At 32.2% G+C, this 25,883-nt stretch overlaps 1 protein-coding gene across 2 annotated transcripts in view; it reads right to left on the reverse strand.

Annotated features, from left to right (window-relative positions):
• The window catches only part of LOC114335192 (FERM and PDZ domain-containing protein 4), a 570,092-nt gene that overhangs the window by 377,303 nt on the left and 166,906 nt on the right, over nucleotides 1-25,883 (reverse strand). For both annotated transcript variants that reach the window (XM_028285388.2, XM_050654244.1), the window contains exon 2: nucleotides 15,190-15,407. In XM_028285388.2, the coding sequence (XP_028141189.2) occupies nucleotides 15,190-15,368 (179 nt within the window). In that variant the 5' untranslated portion in view covers nucleotides 15,369-15,407. The remainder of the gene's footprint in view (nucleotides 1-15,189; nucleotides 15,408-25,883) is intronic.

Raw genomic sequence — 25,883 nt, forward strand, 5'->3', positions numbered from 1 at the left:
TGAAAGCAAAATCTGAACTAAACAATTATAATTCTAAACTAAGAAATGAAAATGTAATATTTTGATAACTATGAACGTATGATGTCTTCGTCAGCGTTTCTCTGGTTCAGGGACTTACTCTTCTCACGGTCATTACCGTGTTCTAGCTGATGTTGCGGAATGTGGGTCGTTAACTCCTCTTCCCCAAGAGTGAAGCCATGCGAGGGAGTTCTATGCCGGGGTTAGGACTTTCTTCTTTTTCCTCTATGGAATCGTTTCTCTTTGTTTTTGCTATTTTCCTTTTGAGTAAAATAATAAGTGTTGTAATTATTCCAATGTACAACAGAATTGTCCAAATACTTGGAATGTGGTACAGAGCCGTATTTTGAAATATTGGTTTTATTTCGTGGTTTGGAATATCTTTAAGTTTTAGCGAATTTAGTTTTATTTCCATTGGTGCTATTTTAATTATATCGAAATTTAATTGTGGTGAGTTTATCATCATTGGTTGCCCTGATGTGACGTCTTGAAAGGTTAATTCTTGATTTTGGAAAATAATTTTACAAGGTGCATTCTCTATCAGATAAATGCCGTTCAGAATTTTTATTTGCGTTTCTTCTGCACATTTAATGATTAGTTTTTCTTCTTTAGGAAAGACAGCTAAATATTGGTTGATTTCTGGAATAATTTCGATATGGTTTCCTGGAATTTTCGCTTTTAGGTATTGGCAGTCTGTAGAGTTGCCAAAAAATAAAATTTGGTCTTCACATGAGTGCTCGTGATTAATTTGCAGATAACCAGGACATTGGAAGATCTTACTATGTGTGCAGATGTCATTTAGAGGAAATATAATTTTTTCATTTTTTAATAAATATCTTGAGTTTGGTAACATGATGACAAATTCTGACTTACTTTTTGTGGGAATTGGCAATAAATGATAAAGATCAAAATTGGATTCATAGTCAATAGGGATTGAAAGAAAATATTGTATTTGATTCTTTTCTATTTTGCAAGTTATTTGTAAAATAGCTTCGAAATCTAAAATGTTTTCATATTTTACTTCAAATGGTAGCTGTGCTTTGTAATGTGACGAAATTTTTTGGAGTTCGTTAAATAATTCGTTTGATTTTATTATGCTAGGATGTAATGTTTTCAATTTGCAAAATGTAATCGAATTCTGGACATTTTCCATTGTATCGAGTATTAAGTTGTATGTTATTATAATTTCATTAAACATGTCTTTCAAATAATTGACATTTTCAAGATTTGTTTGGAAATCTACTATATCTTTTATTGCTAAAATTTTGGATTTTAAATTAATTTCATTTTCTTGAATATTTTGAATTGTTTCATTAAAGTTACTGATAATTTCATGGCTTAGCGAATATTGATTATTGATTTGGCTTTGCAAGTTTGCTTCGTTTGTCTTTAAGTGTTCTAGTATTGAGTTAATTTTTTCGCCGTCTTCAGCATCTAAATTTCCTGTTATAGCTTTAATAATTGAACCGAAACCGTTGATAATACCTCTTTTATTTTTTTGTAACTTGGTATGTATGTTTAGGTTTTCAAATTTTTCCTCAATATTATCTTTGACGTACTCTACTAAATTAACATAATTTTTTGTTTCATTATTGAAAAATTTACAATTAGAAAGATTATTTTTTAGGTGATCATATTGCATATTTAAGTTATCATACTCTTCTAAAAGTGGATTTAAGTTATAGTAATGGACAAAAGTGTGGCTAGATTTTTGAAGTTTGGCAGGTCCCAATTTGATTGGTAATATGCCTAGATTATGGGTAACATCTTTTATTTGGATTGCTGCGCATCCGATTGCGAGGTACCTGAAAATTTGTAAGGTTTTCTTTTAGGTCGTTTAACATTAGAAAAATGAATATTTTCGGCAGTATTTTTATGTCTAGTTTTTATTTTCGCGGTTTTTCTTTCTTTATTAATTTTACTTATTTCTTCAGCTTGGTATTTATTTTTTGTTTTACTTTGATATTGCTTATTACGAACAAATACTTTAGTAGGGATTGTTTCGGGCAATTCTTCTCGATTTTCGTTAGCTTTAGAGATTACTTTTTCTTTTACGTTTTGCAAGGATTTATTGATATTAGAATAAAGTATTTTCATTTTTTCTTTATGGTTTGAAATATAATTATTTAAAATTTGTTGCTCGATATTGATATCAAAAGGAGAATTACTATCTATATGTCCCGTAATCAACTCATGTGGTTTCATTTTTGTTACTGAATGGATGCTGTTATTATAAGCTAGTAAAGCGTAATTTATTTTTTGTTCAATATGGTCATTTTTGTACTCTTTTTGATTATTTAGTAGTCTAATATGTTCGATTATGGTTGAATGGAATCTCTCAGCAATTCCATTAGATTCTGGATGTTGAGAGCTTATAAAATGTACTTTTACTTTATGTAGCTCTAAAAGTTCTTTGACAACTGAATTTTTTAATTCGGTCCCATTATCAGATATTATTTGCTCTGGTATGCAGTGATGAGTAAAATATCGAATTAATGCATTTGCTACTTCGATACCTTGAGCTGAATTTATTTTATATAATTGACCATATTTAGAAAAAGAATCTATTATAGTTAAAAATTTTGTTTTTTCTAATGTGACTGAATCTAGGTGAACAATTTGGAAGGGTCTAGTTGCAGTAGGTGTTATATTAAATAAGGGTTTGATAGGTCTCCTATCGTATTTTGTTAATTGGCAAATTTCACAATCGTTTATATAAGTTTGGATAGATGCTCTTTGATTCGGCCAATAATATAAGGCTTTTATTCTATTTTCTGTTTCATCTACTCCTCTGTGGTTCTGTTTTCCTTCGTGATAATTTTTTATTATTTCTTCAATTTCATTTGGTGGGATATCGATTAACTTCTTGGTGCATTTAATAAGGTTTATTTGCGAATTTTTGAAATATTTTTGTACAACGTTACTAAAAGTTTCGTATATAGGATCTTCGAAGTACAGATGATATTTAACTTTAGGTATTATATAGTCTTTTACAAATTTAACTATGTCACGTTCAGTGTCATTTTTTGAAAATTGTACGAGAGTTCTTTGTTTTTTATCGTAAAGTTTTATAATAGATGGTTCTGCTGGTTCGTAATTAACTTGAGAAATGATAATTTGATTCATTCCAGTGTTTACTGATCTTTCTGATATGGGTATACCTGTGATGGGATTTTCTTCATTTGTGTGGATTGTAGCACCGTCATTTTCATTGATATCTTCTTCATTTTGGCCATTTATTGTTTCGTCAGGTTCAACAATCAAAGACTCTGAGTCGACGTTATGTGGGGTACCTAATAAAGTTTCATCAAAATTTTCTACATAATCTAAGAAGTCTTGATTTGTTTCAGGTTCTATGTCATGAGTTTCGTTTGCGTTTAATCGTATTCTTGATAGACAATCGCTATTTGTGTTTAGAGCACCTTTTTTATATACAATCTCATAATCATATTCTTCGAGTTTTAATCTCCAGCGAACTAATTTTGAGCTGGGATCTTTTAATGAAAATAGCCATTGAAGAGGCTTGTGATCTGTCACGAGAGTCACGCGACGTCCAAAAATATAGGGTCGGAAATACTTAACTGCCCAGACTATAGCTAGGAGTTCTTTTTCAATGGTAGAGTAGTTTATTTCTGAATCATTCAGTGTTCTACTCGCGTAGGCAATTGGGAGATCAGAACCAATTTTTCCTTGACTTAAAACTGCACCTATTGCATAGTTACTTGCATCTGTTGTCAGATTAAATGGTTTAGTAAAATCAGGATATTGCAGAATTGGTTCATTTGTAAGAAGATCTTTACAGATATTAAAACACTGTACATAGTCTTCGTCTTTAATATTTATTTCATTATCTTTTTTTAGTCGCAAGGTTAAGGGTTTTGTAATTTTTGAAAAATCTTTAATAAATTTTCGATAATATCCTAATAATCCGAGGAAGCCTTTTAACTGTTTGGTAGTAGCAGGTATTGGGAAATTTTTAATAGCCTTTATTTTATCCGGATTGGGCTTTACTCCTTCTGGAGTGACAATATGACCTAAGTAAGCCACTTCTTTCTTTAAAAATTCGGATTTGTCCAACTGTATTTTAAAGTTAGATTCACGTAGTCTCTGAAATACTTCTCTTAAATTTGTAATATGTTCTTGCAGGCTAGTGCTAAATATAATAATATCATCTAGGTAGACAAGGCATTTTTCGTTTTGTATGCCTCTTAGTATGTTATCCATTACTCTCTGGAATGTAGCTGGGGCATTTCTAAGTCCAAATGGCATTCTAAGAAACTCATAGTGACCATTTTCGGTGTTAAAAGCGGTTTTTGGGATATCTTCTTCTGCCATTTCTATTTGATGGAACCCAGAAGCCAAGTCTAGCGTGGTAAAGTACTGACAACGCCCTAATTTGTCTAAGAGGTCAGTGATATTTGGAAGGGGGTATCTATCTCCTAAAGTAATAGCATTTAAACGTCGATAATCGACTACAACACGAAATTTACGTTTATTGGAGGCATCAAGTTTTTTGGGGACAACCCAGATAGGCGAGGACCAGGCAGAATTGCTATGTCGGATAATATTTTGATCTAACATGCCCTGAATTTGATTTTGGACTTCTTTACGATATATTTCCGGATATCTATATGATTTAGAATATACTGGAATCTCATTAGAAGTTTTTATACTATGCTTAATTTTATTGGTGAAAGACAATTGGTTGCCCTCAATATGAAAAATGTCCGAAAATTCTCTTATCAGCTTTAAAATTGAATTCCGCTCTTCGGTATTCATATGTTCCGTGCGGATTTTAGAAATATCAAATTTGAATTTTTCGGCATAAATAGAATTAAGATTAGGATGATTTATTTGTTCGTATTCATCGAACTTTTCAACTTCTATTGGTGAAGTTAAATCAACTTTAAAATGTGACTCTGATGAGTTAGTAATAGTGCATAAAGCTTCTTTATTAACAACTTTAGTAAGACATTGGGGAATTTCTAATTTCCCTATTTTTGTATAAGGTACGATAACGTCACCATTTTCTATATTTTTTATATTTAATTTAATTACTTGTTCGGAACGTGGAGACACTACTATACAATTCGTGCTCCCAGCGCTCGGACTATAATAGTTAATTTTAATTGAAGAACAAGGTGTTCTTAATAAATTATTTACTAAATCGATATTTGCTTGTAATAGTTTTAAATTATCTAATCCTAATAAGCAATCAAAATGATCATGAAACTTAAAAATATGATAAGTTAATTTTATTGGCTTTTTATGCCTAAATATAGAGGAAGAAGGAATTACGGTACAGAAATTTTCCTTAGTAGTTCCAAGAGCAGTGGAAATTTGAAATGGTTTTTTAAATATTGAATTTTTAAAATATTTTTCACCTATTTTTGGTGTAATAAAAGATTTAGTGCTCCCAGTATCTATAAGGACCTTTAAATTATGCTCAGGGAAAATTATGTACGGCAATTCACATTCTTTGTTAGTTAAGTTTAATAATTCTACATGCTCTGGTTTTCTTCCGAGGCTATCTCTTCTAAAAAAGGTTCTTGGGATGAACTTTCAGGACAGTCTGTATTATCTATGTTATGCAGTTCTTCCGGAATAATATTTTGGCTTGCGAAATTATTGGGGTTACGGAAACGAGTCCTATTTTGGAAGTTTTGTGATGGTCTGAAAGTATTATTGGTTGTGATAGTCATTGGAGTAGGGTTTGAGAATTTTCTGTTTGGATTTGGCTGGAATACATTGGAGTTTCGATTAAAATTCCTACTTGTACTAGGATTATTTTGGAAATAATTATTTTGATTATTTTGTCTCATATTTTGAGGATTCGGTTGGGGATTCGGAGGATCCATAGTATTTCTCTGTATTGGAAATTGATTCCTTGGTTGATATTGAGTTTGGGGTTGATATTGAATTTGGGGTTGATAATTATTTTGTTGGTTTTGTCGGAAATTGGATTTTGGTCTAGACGAATAATTGTTATTTTGATAAGATTTGTGATTTTTGCTTTGAGAAGAATTACTTTGGTCGAGGTATATCTGAAAATCATTTGTGAGGATGCCTAACGCAGAATTTAAATCTGGAGGATTCTTTGTACGCATTAAGGTACCAAGAGGTTCTTTTAACCCACGTAACAATACTCTTAATGCTAAATTTCGGAAGAAGCTACCAAGAATATTAATTTCAGCAGCATGTTCAGTTTTTGAGGTCAAGACAGATATTTGAAGATTTAATAATTTTTGTATTCGGTTATAAAAATCAAATGGGGATTCATTATTGCCTTGTTTCAAATCTGAAATTTCTATGTTTAAAGTATAAATATCTCTTTTGTCTGAATAAGAATTAATTAAAGCATTTTTTAAATCTTGCCAAGTTCTAAGATTACAAGAAGAAATATTAACTGCGGCTTCGCCTTTTATTTTTGCAATTATGCTTGACATCAAATATTCATTTTGAAAATCATTCACATCTGTAGCATTATAAAATTTGGTTACAAGTTTTTCGGAAATTTCTAAAAATCTAGGAAGTAACGTATGATTTCCTTCAAAATCTGGAATCATATCTAAGTATTCTTTCTTTAGTTGAGGAACTTGTGGAACAGCCATTTTAAATTTATTATTTAATTCTAATATTTTCGAAAAACTTATATTATTTTTATTAAAAGGTAAATTAGCTAAATTAGTTAAATTTGAGTCAGAATCTGTATCTGAGTTACTACTGTCTGAATAATCAGAATCTAGTGTTAAATTAGGCTCTCTATATGACATTAAACACTTACAGTAATGTAGCGATCTTGTCCATGGAATTGCTTCGGAACTGGGTCGAGACACTCACAATATTCGCTTGAAAGTCTCTCCGGTACGAATCTTCTCGTCAGGTTACTCAATTCGCCCAACTGGAATTCACTTCACGAAAACTGTTCGAATAGTCAAAAAATCGTAAAAACGAACCGAGAGTTATATTCGCTAACGCCCGTTTGACTATCCTACTGACTGCGCCAGAAATATAAAATCTTTCCGAAAGTCCCTTTTTAAAAAATATTTATTTAACACAAGAAAGTAGTCTTTACAGTTTGAAAGCAAAATCTGAACTAAACAATTATAATTCTAAACTAAGAAATGAAAATGTAATATTTTGATAACTATGAACGTATGATGTCTTCGTCAGCGTTTCTCTGGTTCAGGGACTTACTCTTCTCACGGTCATTACCGTGTTCTAGCTGATGTTGCGGAATGTGGGTCGTTAACTTATATATATATATATATATATATATATATATATATATATATATATATATATATATACATTCATTTATAGTACAATCCTGAGCCTTCGATAGTAAAACTTAAACACAAACCTGAACCACGTTAACCATCCTGAACCTGTATATTGGTTCAGGATTGTTTTCCTTTTATAACTGACATATATTTTTAAACTTACAATATAAATAATTTTTTTAAACTAGTGGTGTCATCAGCGGACAAAACTGATTAACTTTCAATTCAATATGTCATTTGGAATCCGAGAGAAACCTGTTTGTAGTATGGTTCAGCATTGTATCTTTTAGTTCAGATATTTGCCACTTTGGCGCTGGAAACAATTTCTCGAATATACATGATCTTTATGTATATATCACAATTAATACCATCCTGATCCATACCATGTGGCAACATTGCTTTGTCGTTATTTTGTGTAAAGAATCGGCGAATTCTATTTTTAGCCAGACAGATTTGTTAATAGCTATATATTATATACTTTAGTTTTGCAACTTTGCAAGATTCGTTTGTTTTGGTTCAGGAACGTCGCTGTGTGCGCTCGATGCAAAAGTGAATATGAATAATAAAGGACGTTGTAAATTGATGGTTGATACGTATTTGTAAGTTAGGTAAAGTTAAGTTATGCAGAAGGGATTAAAATAAATTCTCACTTTGAGAAAAAGGGTTTAAGGATTAAATGTATATTAAATTTCTCAGTGTCGGCGCTACGGTATAAGGTGCCCGCCTGCAAAACTAACACTGGCGCTCCACACACACATACACACAGATACTCGTACAACCACAGCCTCAGGGACATTATGTGTGTTCTAATGGAACAGTGAAGTGAGACCCATATGTCTGAAGATCAAACCGGTCAGAATGCGTAACCTGGAGTGGTACCTATCTGACCGTCCATAACCTGGAGTGGCATCTATCTGACCCCCAAGCTATACCACCACCCCTCCCCATCGCAGTACATAACGAACGAGGAGGCTTTGTACTGAACGTTACCTTGGATGTCCTGGGTAATGGGACATCCTGTGTATTACTTTATGTGGTTATACCACCTGATTTTAGGGGTAGCTAGAAGAGCTTTTCTCCCCATTAATGGCTTGATTTTGGACTTATCTTCTAAAAATGTGTGTTCCGGGCAACGAGGCACCGACTAAAGTTGGTGTCCCGCTATCCGCAAATATCCACGGAAAATAAAGTTCGGTTACAGTTTTATTGGGCCCATCATCTGAAAAAACAACTTCACTTTAACTTTTTTAAGAAATTGGCTAAGAGAACTAAGATTTTTTTGTCATTTCTTCTTTTTCGGCTTTTCTTTTTCGATTTGTACCCCAGATATTTTTTGAATTCACTGTTATTTTTAACTAAATAAAAATAATAACTTTAAAACCTCAAGATTATGCTTCTGCAGTAATGTGAACCCGTAGTTTAATAATAGCACTGAGTACTTAACAAATTAATATAATTTTATATTAATTGAATACCTACAACACTAGATTCTTTAACTGCAGAGTACAACTGACAAACTATTCTGTATTATAATCACATGAAATAATACCAAATCTAAAGAGCTCTAAACTAGATTTTTGGTAAAATGTTTATTTTAAACATTGTTTTTATATGGGATTATTACTAAACTTGGTATCTATTAATAGGTACATAATACTTATTAAATTAGACAGGCAGCAAAAAACAGTATTGCAATCTTGTTTATTTTACTAGAAATCATTCATTTCCTCTCATAACTGCTGATACAAAACTAACAACCTGCAAGGAATTTGAAGAAAATAAACAAAGCATTCTCATTAGAGCAAAGTTGTTTGGTTGAAATATGATATCTTTGACCAATACTACCTAATAGTAAAAATTATATGCGGCATTGCATATTTTTGTATGTTTTACATGTGTGATATGCAAAAATAAACAAACACAGATTAGGGTAATATGACGAATTTAAACCACATCTAAAAAATGAATTTTTCTATTTAAGTATTTTGCATAACACAATAAACACAAGCAGAAAAAAGCTCATTCTGGCCCCCCCCCCCAAACAGGGGCGCCCGCCTGCAGTGCATCCGTTGCAGGCCCGTTATCGCCGGCCCTGAAATTTCTAGACAAAACATAACAGAAAATTTAAATCTTATTTAACAAAACAAAAAGAACTTTGACATTTATTAATGTCAAAGGAACAAAATTGGGAACAAAAAAATTAAAGAAAATTGCTCCATGGGAAGCCGAGAAAATACAATTTTTTTTAACGTATACCGATTTTGAACGTTGACATTCCATTTTCTCCAACCTGATGTTTTATTGAAATTTTGGTATTTTTGGTATTTTTCACTCGTAATACCGACAGTTTTTATTATTATAATATATGTTATGAGTCTTTTGACGATATGAAAATTTGTGCGGAGAAAGAGAACCGAAATAGAAAGGTTCGAAAATTACTATCCTATTATGTATATCTTCGCCGTACTCAACTTTGACCGGTTGTATCTCAGGAACCAATCATCGCAATTAAACAGTTTTTCTTTTAAAAGAAGCGCCCTGCCGCTTTATTTCCAAGACCGTTTTCATAATTTAATTTAATTTAATATTTTCCGAGATATTATATTTGTTTATAAGGCAAAAAATGGTTTATAATTTTAAAATATTCCTAAGGCCGTTCAAATAGTCCAATTTCAATTCTGTAAAGTACATTAGATAGGTATAGTGCCATTTTATACAAAAATCATAGTTATTCTTATGCATCATAATTATTGTGGTTATTATGGCGACCCTAAATTTTTAATTAACAATTTAATTGTTGCTAAACTGTAAAAGCTCTTTTGGTAGATAGATCTATTTATTGATAAATTATTACTAACCTAAAATTTTAGTTGAAATTAAAAATTTTGTTGAAAAAAACCCGCATTTTCCGAAAAAAAATTTCGTCGAAGTAAATCGAGAAAAATCTGTCTCTATGCAGAATTTCATTACGGTGAATTTTTATTTGGGTGTTTTTGGTGTAAAGTTAAAATCTTTGGAGTTGTAGTGCAAAGATTGAAAAAACACGATTTTCGGGCGCCATTTTGTTTATAGAAAAGTAGCACACTGTCTGTGGACTTTGCGTACCTATATTATTAATATATAGGATCATAAGATTCGATTCCAGCAATAAAATTGCTAATAAATAACTTTTCCCAAAAATTGCTTATTCTTCGATAATCTGCCCAGACTATTCTTGCAGTTCTCAAATTTAAATATTCTACTAAGAAAGAGCCATCCACATATATGTGAAGAATTGGTTGACAGCAAGCAGCGTGAGAACGATTCGTTAATACTTGAAGAAGTGGTTGATAGAACGGATCACGGGAATAACGTTTCTTCAATATCATTTGAAAAACCGGTTGAAAGAGAGAAGCGCGAGAAGGACGAATCTCTAATAATACAGAAACTCTTAAATTTTGATAGTAAACAAAAAAGTGAACATCAAGTGGAGAAGGAAAGTGAAAAGGGGCAACAGACAAGCAGCAGTTCTGTAGCTAAAAGGATATCATCTCTTGTTTTAGAAGAGAAGGTAATACCTCAATTAAATTACGATCATCATCATCATTCAACCCGGATCTATCCACTGCTGGATATAGGTCTCCCTCAGTATTTTCCATGCATTTCTGTTTTGTGCTGTTTGCATCCAATTTTTGTCGATCCGTTTTATTTCTTCAGACCATCTGGTTGGCGGACGACCTCTACTTCGATATGCTTCTTGTATTGGTCTCCAGTGTATTATTTGCTGTCTCCATCTGTTATCCGACATTCTAGCTATGTGTCCAGCCCAGTTCCACTTTAGTATGGCATCCGTCACTCCTCTTCTCCGTTTTATCTCCCTGTTCGTAATTCGATTCCTACGAGAAATGCCTAACATTGAGGCTCCATTCCATGGCTTTAAATTACGATATAAGCAGTATAATATGGCGTCCAAAACAATTTGGTACTTTACGTTTTCCTAAACTCCAATAATTGTCATTTAACAATCTGTGAGAAAGCCTATAACGTAAGGAAAGAAGCAGAATTGATTTTAATCCATTAGACATGACATACCCTGGTAAGTTTGTTTTATCGTTTACGGCTCGTAAGACGGTTTTTTGTGTCCAACAAAATAAACCAAACTCAGCTGCATGTATAAAAAGCCTATCTGACAAGTCGTAAATGACGAAATAACTTGGTCACAAGATTTTGTGTCTAATAAGTTAAAATCAATTATGATTATTTTTTTAATGTTACTTTACTTAAATCTTTCCTATTTCTTTTAACGTGTTCGATTCATTGTACATTTTTTTAGCCACTTGTTGAAAAAACGTTGAGGAAAAATTACAAAGATCCAAGGGATTTTTGCTTCTATTGCGAAAAGGATGTACAATTTCATTTTGCTAGACATATTTCTAAATGGCACTCAGAAGAAATTGAGGTAGTTAAAATATTATGTCATAAAGTTAATTTGAAAGAGAGACGATTGGCTTTATCAAACTAAGGAAGGGAAATTTTATCAGAAATCGGGCAGACGCCGCGTTAAGACCTGTTAAAGGAAAAACCTTACGGATAAGTCGTCAAGTGCAGATAAATATCTACCGTGCAAGTATTGTTTGGGATACTATAATAAAAAATGTTTACTTAGGCATACCAAAATTTGTCCGTCTAATAATTATGATAAGGATAATAATAGAAGACAAACGTCCCAAAGCGACGGACAAACTACTTTGTTTCTACACCATTTTCTTAAACATGACGATTTATTAAAATCAAAAAAAATTTCAGGATGCACGCAGATGACATAAATATTATTGCCAAAAAAAATCCCTTAATTTGTCAGTATACATATTTGTACATAAAAGGCCGTCAAAGTAAAGGCAATATGGATTTGGTAAGAAAGAATATGCGAAGACTTGAAAAACTCTTACACTTTGCATTGCAAAGTTGGCAAGACTACAAAATCCAGAGATTAAGAAACTTATAGGTATTCTTCGCCTAAAGTATTTTCAACTAATAATTTCTGGAGTTAATAAACTGGCAAAATATAATCCAGAAACAGAAAATTATGAGTCACCAACGTTGGCCATAAATTTTGGGACACTTATAAAAAAATCTTGCGACTTAGCAGATATTAATCTTGTTCAGATTGAGGACACAAGCGATGAGAGAAAAGACCTTAAAATATTACAAAATCTTATAGAATCCCAATGGTGCAATGAAATTTCTGCACAAGCATGTACCAGTTTCAATCAGAATAAATGGAACAAGGAAGAACTTCTGCCGCTTACTAACGACCTCAAGAAACTTAACATTTTTTTGCAAACAACTGCAGAAGAATTATTTGACAAATTGAAATCAGATGAGTATGATTTTAAGACTTATAATTCATTAAAAGACACACTGTATGCGCAAGTCATTCTTCTTAACAGACTAAGACCAGCAGAGATGGCTCAGCTAAAGATCCAAACGTTTAAATGTATTAATTTAGGGGGTGAAAATGCTCCGAATTCGAAAAATGTTTAACTCAAGCTGAAAAATGTTTATTAAAAACTTACAGTCGTTTAGTTATAAGAGGTAAGCGTGGAAGAGAAGTAACCATGTTGTTATCACTATCAATGAAAATGCATTTCGATTATATTTTACACTGTAGAAATAACTTTGTAATTGAAAGTGACTTTGTATTTCACACCACTGGAAGAGGATTTGTTGATGGAACTAAAATTATTCATAAATATGCCAAGAAATGTCAGTTGGAGAGACCTGCGAGTATAACAGCAACAAAACTTCGAAAGCATTTGGCCACCATTACTCAACTTCTCCAATTTTACAATAATCATAAGGAGCAATTAAGCAAATTCATGGGACACACATTACAAACGCATTGCAATTATTATCGTTTGTCTGAAAAAGTATATATCAAACTGCTAAAATTTCTAAACTTTTACTTTTAATGATGGAAGGAGCTGAAAAATACAAAGGTAAAACTTTAGACGAAATTGACATTAACTTACCTCCTCTCTCTGACGCACAAGGTGAAGAAATGGAAAATATATATTGGATGATAATCTAAACGCCGATTACCAGATTCCATCTACTTCAGCTAACTTAAATAATAATAAAGAACCACCAAAAAAAAGGGCCACTTAAAAAAGAAAATCTTTATTGATAGGAGACAACCATGGACAAAGCAACAAAAAAGCATTATCGCAGAATATTTTTCCGACCATATTAAAAACAGAAAGCCTCCCGTTGAGGTAGAAGTGCATCAACTTATTAGAGTGTCGAGGTATTTAAAGAAAGAAAATGCACAAATATCAAAGCTATCGTTTATAATATATGTATAAAGGAAAACATTAAATATTAAACACTATTTTTCAAATATTTTTTAGTTGATGTTTATTTTTTTTTTCACTATTTTGAAAGACATTATTGTTTTATTTTTGATCTGTATCACATTATTCTTACGCTTGCAGGCAATTGAAATTGCCATTACTTAAGCTATAATCAATAATAAAATCAAGTAATGTACAAATGTACCTACTTTTGATAATAAATTATTGTACCGAATACTTTCCTGATTTATTCCTTTTTTGTTAATCTGCATAAATTGCTGTCAACATAGGTACGTCATATTTTTGACATTCATTTCATTATAAGAACTGGAACCTGGAACGTATAGTTTATAGTAATATGATGCTGCCATCGCTGTTAATTCGGTGGGACATAATATCGTTTTGCAATATTATGATGGGTTCGCCTTCTTTATGATATTCATTATGTGGGACGGATCTTTTGCAGTAATGTGATACCTTCGCCGACAAGTTTGTTACTGTTTAAAACCCTTTTTTAACTAATGAGTTTTAAATAGGTATTATTTTTAAATACTATGTAACGTTACTGTGCAATCCACTATGTATTTAATTTTTTTGCATTTTTAAACATTTGTTGTTGTTGAGATACAATCAAAACTTACGCCAACGAGTTTATCATTGTGTTTGATAAAAGAGGTTGCTTTAATTTCTTATATATAATATTTTATTACAATCAGTTTAATAGTTTGTTTTTTTGAGATATTTATAATTTGCAATTTTTTAAAGCCTGTATGTTTATTATTTTGAAAAATAAACTAACTAAATAAATTACTGCTGTCATTACTCCACAGGCGAGTGTTCTTTTAATCTGAGATCCCAATCCCAGGGACCACCATTATAAGAGACTAAGTTTTATTCAATTTATTCTTCTCCGGAAAATAAATAAACAGAGGGGTTTGTCTATTTGTTCACTTAATGAACAATACAAATAATTTACTAGATAAATTGTAACTATCCAAAAAGGTGTAAACTTATGCATATGTAAAAGATAATTCTTGCATTTCTTTTGTTAATTTTTATTTTGACTACTTACTGAAGCCATACGAAAAATTCCCTAAGAATCCCATTTCACTAAAAACTGGCAACATCTATTAGGCTCAGGTTTGTATATATACACATATGTTTGGGTTCAGAATTGACTGAAATAACAAGGGGATCAGGATTATGTCAATAATATGTAAAATCCCTATTTATATATCTTTAAAAATATTAAACATTTCTTTTGTATATATACATTTTTGAACTCCCCGCTAGAATTAATGAATATAAGCGTACCGTGGGCAACTCTAAATACTCTAGATATAGGAGGTTCAGGATTGTACGGTTTTCCAGATGGTTCAGGTATGATATAAAGATGTATATATATATATATATATATACATATATATATATATATATATATATATATATATATATATATATATATATATATATATATATATTCGTATGAACTTTAGACATTGCTAAAACATACAATAGATTGTAAGAATATAAATGAAAACAATTTAGTTACTTACTTGCAGTAATACAACCTGCCCTCAGCATTGACGTGCAGAGTCCATCCTGGAGCTGGCGCGTAATCCAGTACGTGTTTGAAGGTGCTGTCGAAGGCATCGTGGTGCTTTGACTCTTCCGAGACGACGTCACTTTTTGGGACGATGGGGACGTGCTGTTCCAGTGGATCAGATTGTAACATCGCCTGATGGATTTAGATATAACTGAATCGTTCGGTCATCTGAAACGGAAAAACTTAAATAAGTGATAAAAGTATTCATAAAAGATATACTAGAATGCATACTCGAAATACAAATAAAAAAAATATAGTACAACTGGACATAGTACTAGCTTCTACCGGAAAAAATAGGGACTGAAAACTGGCGCCCAATGTGGGGCGCCAATGTGTAGCGATAAGACTGCCACAGACAATTGAAATACTATTGTAATATTACCTCAATTAACTATGGAAGCCTACCGTTTATCAAGTCTCTCAAGTGTAGATTCGTCTTGTCTTAATCAAAAATATGGACAACAATGAAAATTCTGATTGGGACAAATAAAACAAATAATTAACTAATTATATTTTTACACGATAAATAAATGTGACTCGTTAATTCTTTGTTTTATTTGTCCCAATCTGAATTTTTATTGTTCATATTTTTGATTTCGTTTAGAGTTTAGCAGATGAAAAACAGGGTTTTCGTACAAGAAGATCGTGTCCAGGTGCAATATTCGTTATAAAGCAAATTACTGAGAAATCACTAGAGTATCATAGACCAGCATTTCTATGTCTGATTGACTTAACGAAAGCATTTCACAGAGTAAGACTCAAAGATGTAATCCATCATCTGTACAATAGAGAAGTCCCCCTAGATATCATAAAAACTATTGAAAACATCTGCCAAAACAGCAAAATGGAAATCAGAATAGATGGGCAACTTACAGAACCTATAGATATAGGCAGCGGAATAAGACAATGAGACTCATTGAGTCCTATGCTCTTCAATTTAATCATGGATGAAATCATCAAAACGTCAACAAATAAAGACGGTGGGAAACAGAGAAGTAAAAATACTTTGCTACTCAGACGACGCAATATTGATAGCCCAAGATGAATATAGTCCACAGATTTAACATGAGAGCAAAAAAATTAATTATGACAATTTCCTCTCATAAAACCAAAACAATAGTAATCAGTAAAGAACCAATCAAATATAAAATAGAAATTGATGGTATCAGTATTGAACAAATAATGTAAGTAAAATACCTTGGAATTGCACTATTAAGTTACGGAAACCTGGACAAAGAAGTGAGAAATCAAGTACAAAAAGCAAATAGACTGGCAGGCTGCTTTAATAACACTATATGGCGAAACCGACATATTAACATTGAAATAAAAAAGTCAAGAATTTTTAAAGCCAGTGTAAGACCAATAATGGCATATGCATCAGAAACAAGAGTCGATACAGCCACAACACAATTACTGTTGGAAACGGAAGAGATGAGAGTACTGAGAAGAATTACAGGAAATACACTGAGAGATCGAAAGAGGAGCGAAGATATTAGAAGACAATGTAACGTAAAGTGTATAAACGAATGGACACTAAATAGAAAAAAAGAATGGAATAACTACATAACCAGAATGGGGGAGACATGTGTGGTAAAATAGCAAGAGATAAATCACCAATCGGTAAAATAAGTATCGGTAGATCGAGCAAAAGATGAAGTGACAACCTTCCATAGAGGTATATATCAATCCGCCAATGAACCAGCAGAATTGCTTATAAAGAGGCAGAAGAAGAAGATATTTTTACAAAATTATTAAAGAAGAAAGATATTAAAGCCAAGAAGCATAAACGTTAGGCTTCCCAATTAATTGAGGTATTATTTTACAATAGTATTTCAATTCTCTGTGGAAATCTTATCGCTACACATTGAAATAAAAATTTATATCTAAAAATATTTCTTGCTTTCAATTTGTTAACCCTGTAGGACCATAATTGGGTAAATAAACTTTATTACAGGAGCAGGCTAAGCATATTAATAAGCACCCTATAACTATACACGATATACCGCAAGATGGCGTACGTAAGTGCACTCCAGGCTCGTTTGTTCCTTACGGTGTACTAAATAATGAATACTAATATACTGCTGCCATTAATCTTGAGAGTATAGTCGACAGCATTTGTGGCAGGAATTACGAAATTACTCATCAAGTATCAAGGGGCGGTTACTAGGTGGCTGTGCTGTGTCACTTTTTAAGGTTATGTAATACGGAAATTCTTAAGATGAGGAGTTGCTTTGCAAGTTCCAGCAGGCTTTACGTTACAGTTGATCTCTTTAATTAAAATTTTCTTTGCGAGAACGTTCTATTTTAACGACAAACGAAGTGTTTTATGTGCTAAGGACTTTAGCTGGCAAAGACAAAAATATTACAAAAGTGATTATCCCAAAACTTTTTTAAAAATTTTTAAATCTATTTTATTTATTTTTTTATTTACTGTATTGCTTTTAATAACTTAGTTACATAACAAGAGTAGTACAATTAAACACCAAACGTAAAATCTTTTAACTCCAGAAAAAAATTGTAACATTCTAAATGTCACATTTTTGTTATAGACCTGGATCCCGCGTAAGAAAGAAAAGTTGATTAATAGCAAGCTGAAAATTTGTTAATAGCTTAACGATGTCTAGTCGGACAAACTTTGATGCACGGGAACACTGGAACAGGGGAAGTTTTAACTGTGGAGCATGATAAACGTGTCGTCCTGACAAGTTTATGATTGTGAAAAATAGCAAGTTGTTTTTAAGTTTATTCGATAGCCAACGTTATGTAATATATGCGAAAATGTTTGTCCGACAAAAATGTTGGGCATTTTAACGAGTCCGACACGTAGAACATGTCACATCACAGGAATTATGTTGGTGATGAATAGCAGTCTGATTTTTGCATGAGAGTTTAATGAAAGGTTAAAAAAGCAGTTCTGTCCGACAAAATTAATGGTAAGTTTTCGTAGTCGGATATTCTAAACAGGTAAGATATAGACAAAAATGCTGGTGGTAAATAGCTTTCCGACAAAGACGAAATTTAATTAAGTAAATTATTCCTTACCAAGAATGACTGTTGTCGGAAAAAATAAGGGGTAGATTTTGTAGTCGGACAATTTAAAAAAATAATTTTTGAAATTTCAATAAGGGGTGATTATTCTATGTCAAAAGTACCTGCAATCAATTACAATCGATATCTTTCGATTTATCTCAACATCATTTAGATACCTCACTGTAATACATTTATAGTAGATCAGGTAAATTATATTATGTATTGAGTGGTCTAGCTATCTTTGTCTGCCACATGCGCGGGATCGCTTGGTTAAAAGAGATAGATAGACCACCTATCGACTTTTTGCACTGTATTCCCTGTCTACCCTTATGTCTATGAATACATTTCCATTTAAGAATAACTGTCACTTTTGACAATAATTCATAATAAATTGCAATAGTAACTTCAAATTTAAACTAATCGACTTATTTTGGCAGCAAATTATTTCTTGCCATGTGACATATTAATTACATTATTATTTCATTTGTAGAAAGTTGAGAAAAATTACGTTATACAATTTTATTAATAATTTATTTAGGTACCCTTTTTCAATCAAGCAAAGCATTATAGCACGAAGAATGATATTCAATAGAACTTTCACAATTATCTGGCAACTGAACCTCATTGAATTGATGACCAAGTATTTTACTAACTTTGTAAAATGTTCGAAAATTACTCAAAAATGTTCCGTTGAATGGTTTCACTTTCGATTTGGCGACTTAAAATTTAAACTGTTGACACTCAAAAATAGACACAAAAACACTCCATAGTTAATATAAATTTTAATTTCCAACACACGTGGCAAACAGAAACTCAGAGACCATGTACTTTCAAATACTACTTTGTATAGCACAAAGTGTCACACTGACAAATGCAGCCTTCTAATACATACTTCTAAGCATAATGTGTCATATTTACGTCTATTCTTATAAGCACCGAAGTTTTAGACTCTTCACATTTTTCAATGTCGTTTACAGGGTTAATATTTGAGTATGGAAAAAAATGTATACAACGTTTTTTGTAGGAAATTTTCCGTACTTTCTGATGCGCCTAATTAGAAAACCCTAAGAGATTGCTTTCACATGTTCTTTGATATTTTTTATTGTCAGTTTGAGAATATCTAGATCAAACTCCATCCAAAAAAATAATTGTTTTGCAATATATACATGCATTGATACTTACCTCACTGTTTTTGGAGTGTGCATGTATGCACATGCAAATATGTGAATATAAATAATAATATACAACTAAAATAGCTTTATCAATATGTGACTGAAGTCATTCTGAAAAAATGTTTTTTATTTATTTCCTTCGATTTGCCCAAACTTTTTGTCCGACATATAACTTTTTGCGTTACAAAATATAATTTGTACATAAACAAATCAAACTTAGCTTGCTATTTATCACCAACATTTTTGTCTATATCTTACATGTTTAGAATGTCCGACTAGGAAAATTTCCCATTCATTTTGTCCGACAGAACTTCCAATTGCTCTTTTAACCTTTTATTAAACTCTCATGCAAAAATCAGACTGCTATTCATCACCAACATAATTCCTGTGATGTGACATGTTCTACGTGTCGGACTCGTTAAAATGCCCAACCTTTTTGTCGAACAAACATTTTTTCATATATTATATAACGTTGGCTATTGAATAAACTTAAAAACAACTTGCTATTTTTCACCATCATAAACTTGTCAGGACGACACGTTTATCATGCTCCACCGTTAAAACTTCCCCTGTTTCAGTGTTCCCGTGTATCAATGTTTGTCCGACTAGACACCGTTGAGCTATTAACAAATTTTCAGCTAGCTATTAATCAACTTTTTTTTCTTACGCGGGATGCAGGTCTATTATTTTATTTTCAATCTATTTTCAATTTTCTAGGTTGTTTTGGTACCTAAATATTGGTCTTCCTCTTGCTCGGTGTCCTACCGGCCCTCTTCGGTCAATAACTTTTCTGACTATGGCATCTTGCTCTCGCCTGATTACATGATCTATCCATCTAAGGCGTGCTACCTTAATGAATTTTCCAATGTCAGGTTCTCCAAAACTTCTATACAACTAAAAGGTGTAACGCTTGCGCCACAAACCTTGTCCTTTTATGCCTCCATATATTCGTCTTGGGATTTTTCGCTCAAAACGTTTGAGCAGTTGTTGGTCATTCTGTGTAACTGACCAAGTTTCTGAACCATATGTTAGCACTGGTCTTATTAGTGTTTTGTAGACAGTCAATTTAATTTTCCTAGGTAGTTTTGAGGCCATCTGTCTCCTTAAGCCATAGTAACACTTATTGGCGAGCACTATGCTTCTTTTAATTTCTTCACTGACATTGTTATCTTTAGTTAGCAGCGAGCCTAAGTATATGAAGGTGTCGACACCTTCCAGTTCTAGGTCGTCAATTATTATTCTTGTAGGTGTCGGGTTGCTTGACCTAGTGCAACATATACAGGGTGTCCAGAAACTCTACCGACAAACGAAGACAGGAGATTCCTCAAATAATTTTAAGACCATTTAACCCAATTCACCTAGTCCGAAAATGCTTCCTAAGGGAGCTAGAGCTCTTTGAAGATGGCGTCATGTAATTAGTTTTTCTTAAATACCTCCAGAACGCTTCTATTTAGAAAAACGAAATTTGGTATGGTAATTTACTTTCTAGAACTGAATCGATTCCATCCATTGCGAATTTCTAGTACCGGTCATAGGCGTCCGTTTTGGGTAGGGCAACGGTAATTTTATCGCCTAACTTTTTTGTCTTTAATTTTTAAGCATTTTTGACTTTGAATTATTAAATTGTGAGATATTCTAGTTCTAAAAGGTACTCTTACTTTAAGTCGATAGGATACACCGTTTTCTAGAAAAATCGATTTGAAAATTTTTCGTTCTTCGAATTAAAAAAAAAGATTAAAAAAACTATTTAGAAAGATGAAAACTGGTACATTTATTTATATTCCAGAGATTAATCGATTTCATTAATGGCGAATTTCTAGTACCGGTCATAGGCGTCCGTTTTGGGTAGTTCAACAGTTATTTTATAGCATAATTTTATTGTCTTTAATTTTTAAGTATTTTTGACACTAGATTATTCAATTATGAGATATTCGAGTACTAAAAGATACTTTTGCTTTAAGTGGGTAAAATACATCGTTTTTTTTTAATTTTTCTCAATTTTTTCAATTTTTTTTTTAAATTCCTAAATCTAAAAACTTTCAAATCGATTTTTCTAGAAAACGGTGTGTCCTACCGACTTAAAGTAAGAGTACTTTTTAGTACTAGAATACCTCACAATTTAATAATCCAGTATCAAAAATGCTTAAAAGTTAAAGACAAAAAAGTTATGCGATAAAATAACCGTTGCCCAACCCAAAACGGACGCCTATGGCCGGTACTAGAAATTCGCAATGGATGAAATCGATTCATTTCTGGAAAGTAAATATGTATGAAAATTTTCGTTTTTCTAGATAGAAGCATTCTGGAGGTATTTACGAAAAACTAATTACATGGCGCCATCTTCAAAGAGCTCTAGCTCCCTTAGGAAGCATTTTCGGACTAGGTGAATTGGGTTAAATTGTCTTAAAATTATCTGAGGAATCTCTTGTCTTCGTTTGTCGGTAGAGTTTCTGGACACCCTGTATATTTGGTCTTTTGAACATTCATATTTAGTTCCAATCTCTGTGCAGATGCTCTTAACGACCGAAATGCATTAGTCAGAGATTCTGTGGACCAACCTATGATGTCTATGTCATCTGTGTATCCGACAATTTGTACTGATTTGTTAAAGATAGTACCATTCGTATTAATCTGGGACTCTCGAATTATTTCTTCTAATGCCAAAGAGACACGATAGTCCATTACCCTGTCTTAGTCCATTTTTGCAATGGAAGGGTCTTGGGAAATCGTTTTGAATTTATACTATGCTCTCTGCTCCTGTGAGTGTAAGTTCAGTAAATTGGACAAGATAAATGTATAAAAAGTATTGAATAATATATCTCTAACATAAGAAATGTTTCCGCTAACACCGTTAACAATCTACACTACATATACAAAATGAATTCACTTTTCGTTCTTAAAATGAAAAATCGCCGAAATTCAATAGAGTTCTTCTTACAATTTTCCATGTAAAAGCTGAGTGATACTTGTTTACTCTTAAATATGACTGAACAAATATTTGCTAAAGAAAATGAGTTTGTATCCTTGTAGTTAAAGATGTTTACCGACTATAATGAATGAAATGTAACTAAAAAAGGGCTAGCCGCTTCGATATTACAGGAAAAAATAATGCTTCTAAAAATAACTACGTACTAAGAAAATATAATTTAATCTGTGAGTTAACATTTGGTAAAGTTAATATTTCTAAAACTTACAACAAAAAGTTAAACTACAAAGCTATCTATCCTATATATACCTACACACTTAAACGTTCCAAGCTTGTTTTGATGTTTTTAATCTCTTTTCTTCTTTTACTTTGTTTTTCTCTTCTAATGATTGATATAAGTAGTCAACATTTGAACGCCGGAGCAAAGCCTATTGTTTGTTGGCTTCAATCCAAAAATACTCTTCCTACTTAGACGTTTAGGTTTTGCAACATATTGTAATATTTTAACTTTCTTTTAATGAATAGAAGATTAATGTCTGAGATATAGGGATATATAAATATGTCTGTTACTTTTGTAATATTTAAATGCAATTTCTCCTTTTAAAAAGTAATAGAAAAAATTCAACCAATAATAAGTACATGAATCTGTCACCAAAAGACACCCGTACAGACTAAAGAAGATAAACTCTACACAACTCAAGTCGGATTGCAAAAGGAAAATATTAGTAAGACTAAACAAACCTTTTTCGTCTTATTAAAGAACAGCTTGTTTCATTTCGGTTTAGAGACAATCCACCCTCCCCATAAGTACGTTTCTGTCTCTCCAGACGTCTTCAGTGGGGCTACATGAACACCTATAAACCGAAATAAAACAGAAGCTGTTTTTTAACATATTCATTTTACTCATATTTTGAGGACACGGAATCAACTTTCGTTGTATTTTTTCTAGAGGAATAGACGGAATGTGACTGCATATTGTAGAGTTCCTTTCTTCTCCTTTATTCGTCGCCTCCTTGCCTTATAAATGGTAAAAGGCAGAGATTAAGGATGTTACCAGAAAGTGTTTCCAAGAGAATTTTCAGTAGTAATTGCACAAGAGCTCTAAAATTATCGAATTTTTCCCGAGTGAAACTTTGACAGTTTTATGTCAGAAATTATGTCAAAGTGGCAGGAGGGCAACAATTCGATAATAATTTTAGAGATCGAGTGCAATTTGCTGCGATTACTTCATGAATAAAACTGTTCAAAACCAAAATTTTATTGTAATTTATTTATGTAAGTACAAATTAGTACAATTAAACACACAGTTGTTACAAATATTTGACGGTTGAAAGTCATCACTTTTCTAATTTTTAAAACATTAATTGTCATTAATGTCACTGAATGTATTTTTTCGTTAGGTTAGGTTAGGTTCAGCAGCTGGAAGGGCTCTCGATGCGAATCAGTTAAAATATGGAGAACAATGCCTACGTTCTTTCCGATGAGGCTCCAATAAGAGCCGAAAATCGCGATTCAAGGGACTGGACTCCACTCCGTATTCTAACTGAAAAGTAAGATTGTTTTGCCTTCGCATTGCAACTGAATAAAAATGGTATACATTTTTATTTTATAGTCGTATTACTCCGTAGAGTAACTAGGTGCATTTTTCCGTTGGAACTTTACCAGCTGCAGACGGGGGATGTGAATTGCATAGTGTAGAATTCCTTCCCTCTCGTCATCACTGCAGCATCCATTTGACTTTCAAATTGTAGAAGTCTTGGAGGTGTCACCAGGAAAGTGTACCAATAAGTTTTCAATTTAAAAATCTTTTAGTAATATTTTTAATATTTTCAATATTAATAATTTACTATTAGGATTGAAAACTACTTCGTCTTTCAATGCCAGATGGCGCTAGCCACCTACTATCATCACTTCGGTTGCAATGGGTGGGAAGGGCTCTCGATGCGAATCAGTTAAAATATGGAGAACAGTGCCTACGTTCTTTCCGATGAGGCTCCAATAAGAGCCGAAAATCGCGATTCAAGGGACTGGACTGCACTCCGTATTCTAATTGAAAAGTAAGATTGTTTTGCCTTCGCATTGCAACTGAATAAAAATGGTATACATTTTTATTTTATTTTAAATTATATAATACCAATATTCAGTAGAATTAAATAAGTTCCTTGTGTTTAATATTTTGAACCCAAATATCCTTTACAATTTTCCAGCAGTTTATTCATAGTACAATCTTTTGTGTCATCAGCTAAAAGCAAACACACAATCCAGGAGAACAAAATCGATTCTAAAAATTTCAGCTTCAGCTCCCGATAAAATTCCCCAACTGTTATGCGTTCGGAGAGATTATTTCTGAAACACATCGTGCTGGAAAACTGAATAAATATCAATCTTTACTCCTGTGAAAATATAATATCTTTCAGGCGGCTTAGCATATAGACTGTACGGAAGGCCCATAATTACTCTGCCGATGAAAGATACATAGCTTTAGGAACTCCGGCGGGTTTTTAAAAGTCATTTCCTGGAAGTGACTATTGGCACAACTCGATGGTAAATATTTACTTTCATAATTTTATGTTTATAAAAAATTAATTGAATATTTCTTTTTTTGAAAGTTCAAATATAAAACAGTTTTCAGGGCTACCTGCTAGATCAGGGGTGGGCAAAGTGCGGCCCGCGGGCCGCATGCGGCCCTTTATACATTTTTTTGCGCCCGCAGAAAAAGGTGACTTATTTTCATTTAAAGATTTTTTTAATTAGTGCTAATATTAATAAATAAATATATATAATACAGCTATTAATTAACCCTTTCACAGCGGGTGATATAATTTTGTAGGCTTCCTCAATGAAATTAATGAAATTTCAACAAATGGAAACGATATTTTTGAAGTAGTTAGGAACTGTCTAAAAATTTTTAAATTAACCTGTAACCACCTAGTAAGTGTAATATCAAATGAATCACCAAATTTAAGAGGAGCAAATATTGTAATGTTGAGAAAACTTAAAGATTACGTTCGTGACAATTACCGGAACAGGTATTGTGCCAAAATTTCATATTAAAACTAATATTGTTAATTTTATTCGTTCAAGAGGATTAAATCATCGTGAATTCATAGCATTTGGAGAAGAGTTAGAAACAGAACATACTGATGTCTTATACCACAATCATCTTCGATGGTTAAGTCATCTGGAATTAGGGAAGGAAATTGCTTTATTTTTAGTAATGAAAAACTGCTAGGTTGCTAAATTTACAAGTTTTGAACGCAAAATGAAACTTTTATAATAAAACTCAAATTATTCATTGATCATATAAAAAAGAAAGAATTAGTTCAATCATTTCCCCCATTAAAATTATTAAATAATGTACCTACGAGAAAATAAGTTTAAAATTTATGAAGAAAAAATGTGTAATTTGCTGACGGAATTTGAAAATCGTTTCAAAGATTTTGAAGATATATCATTTTCCTTATCACTTCTAAAAAATCATTTTTCAGTTCAAATTGATTGCGTACCAGATTCAAC

The sequence above is a fragment of the Diabrotica virgifera genome, chromosome 1 (assembly GCF_917563875.1).
Source record: "Diabrotica virgifera virgifera chromosome 1, PGI_DIABVI_V3a".
Classification (NCBI taxonomy): domain Eukaryota; kingdom Metazoa; phylum Arthropoda; class Insecta; order Coleoptera; family Chrysomelidae; genus Diabrotica; species Diabrotica virgifera.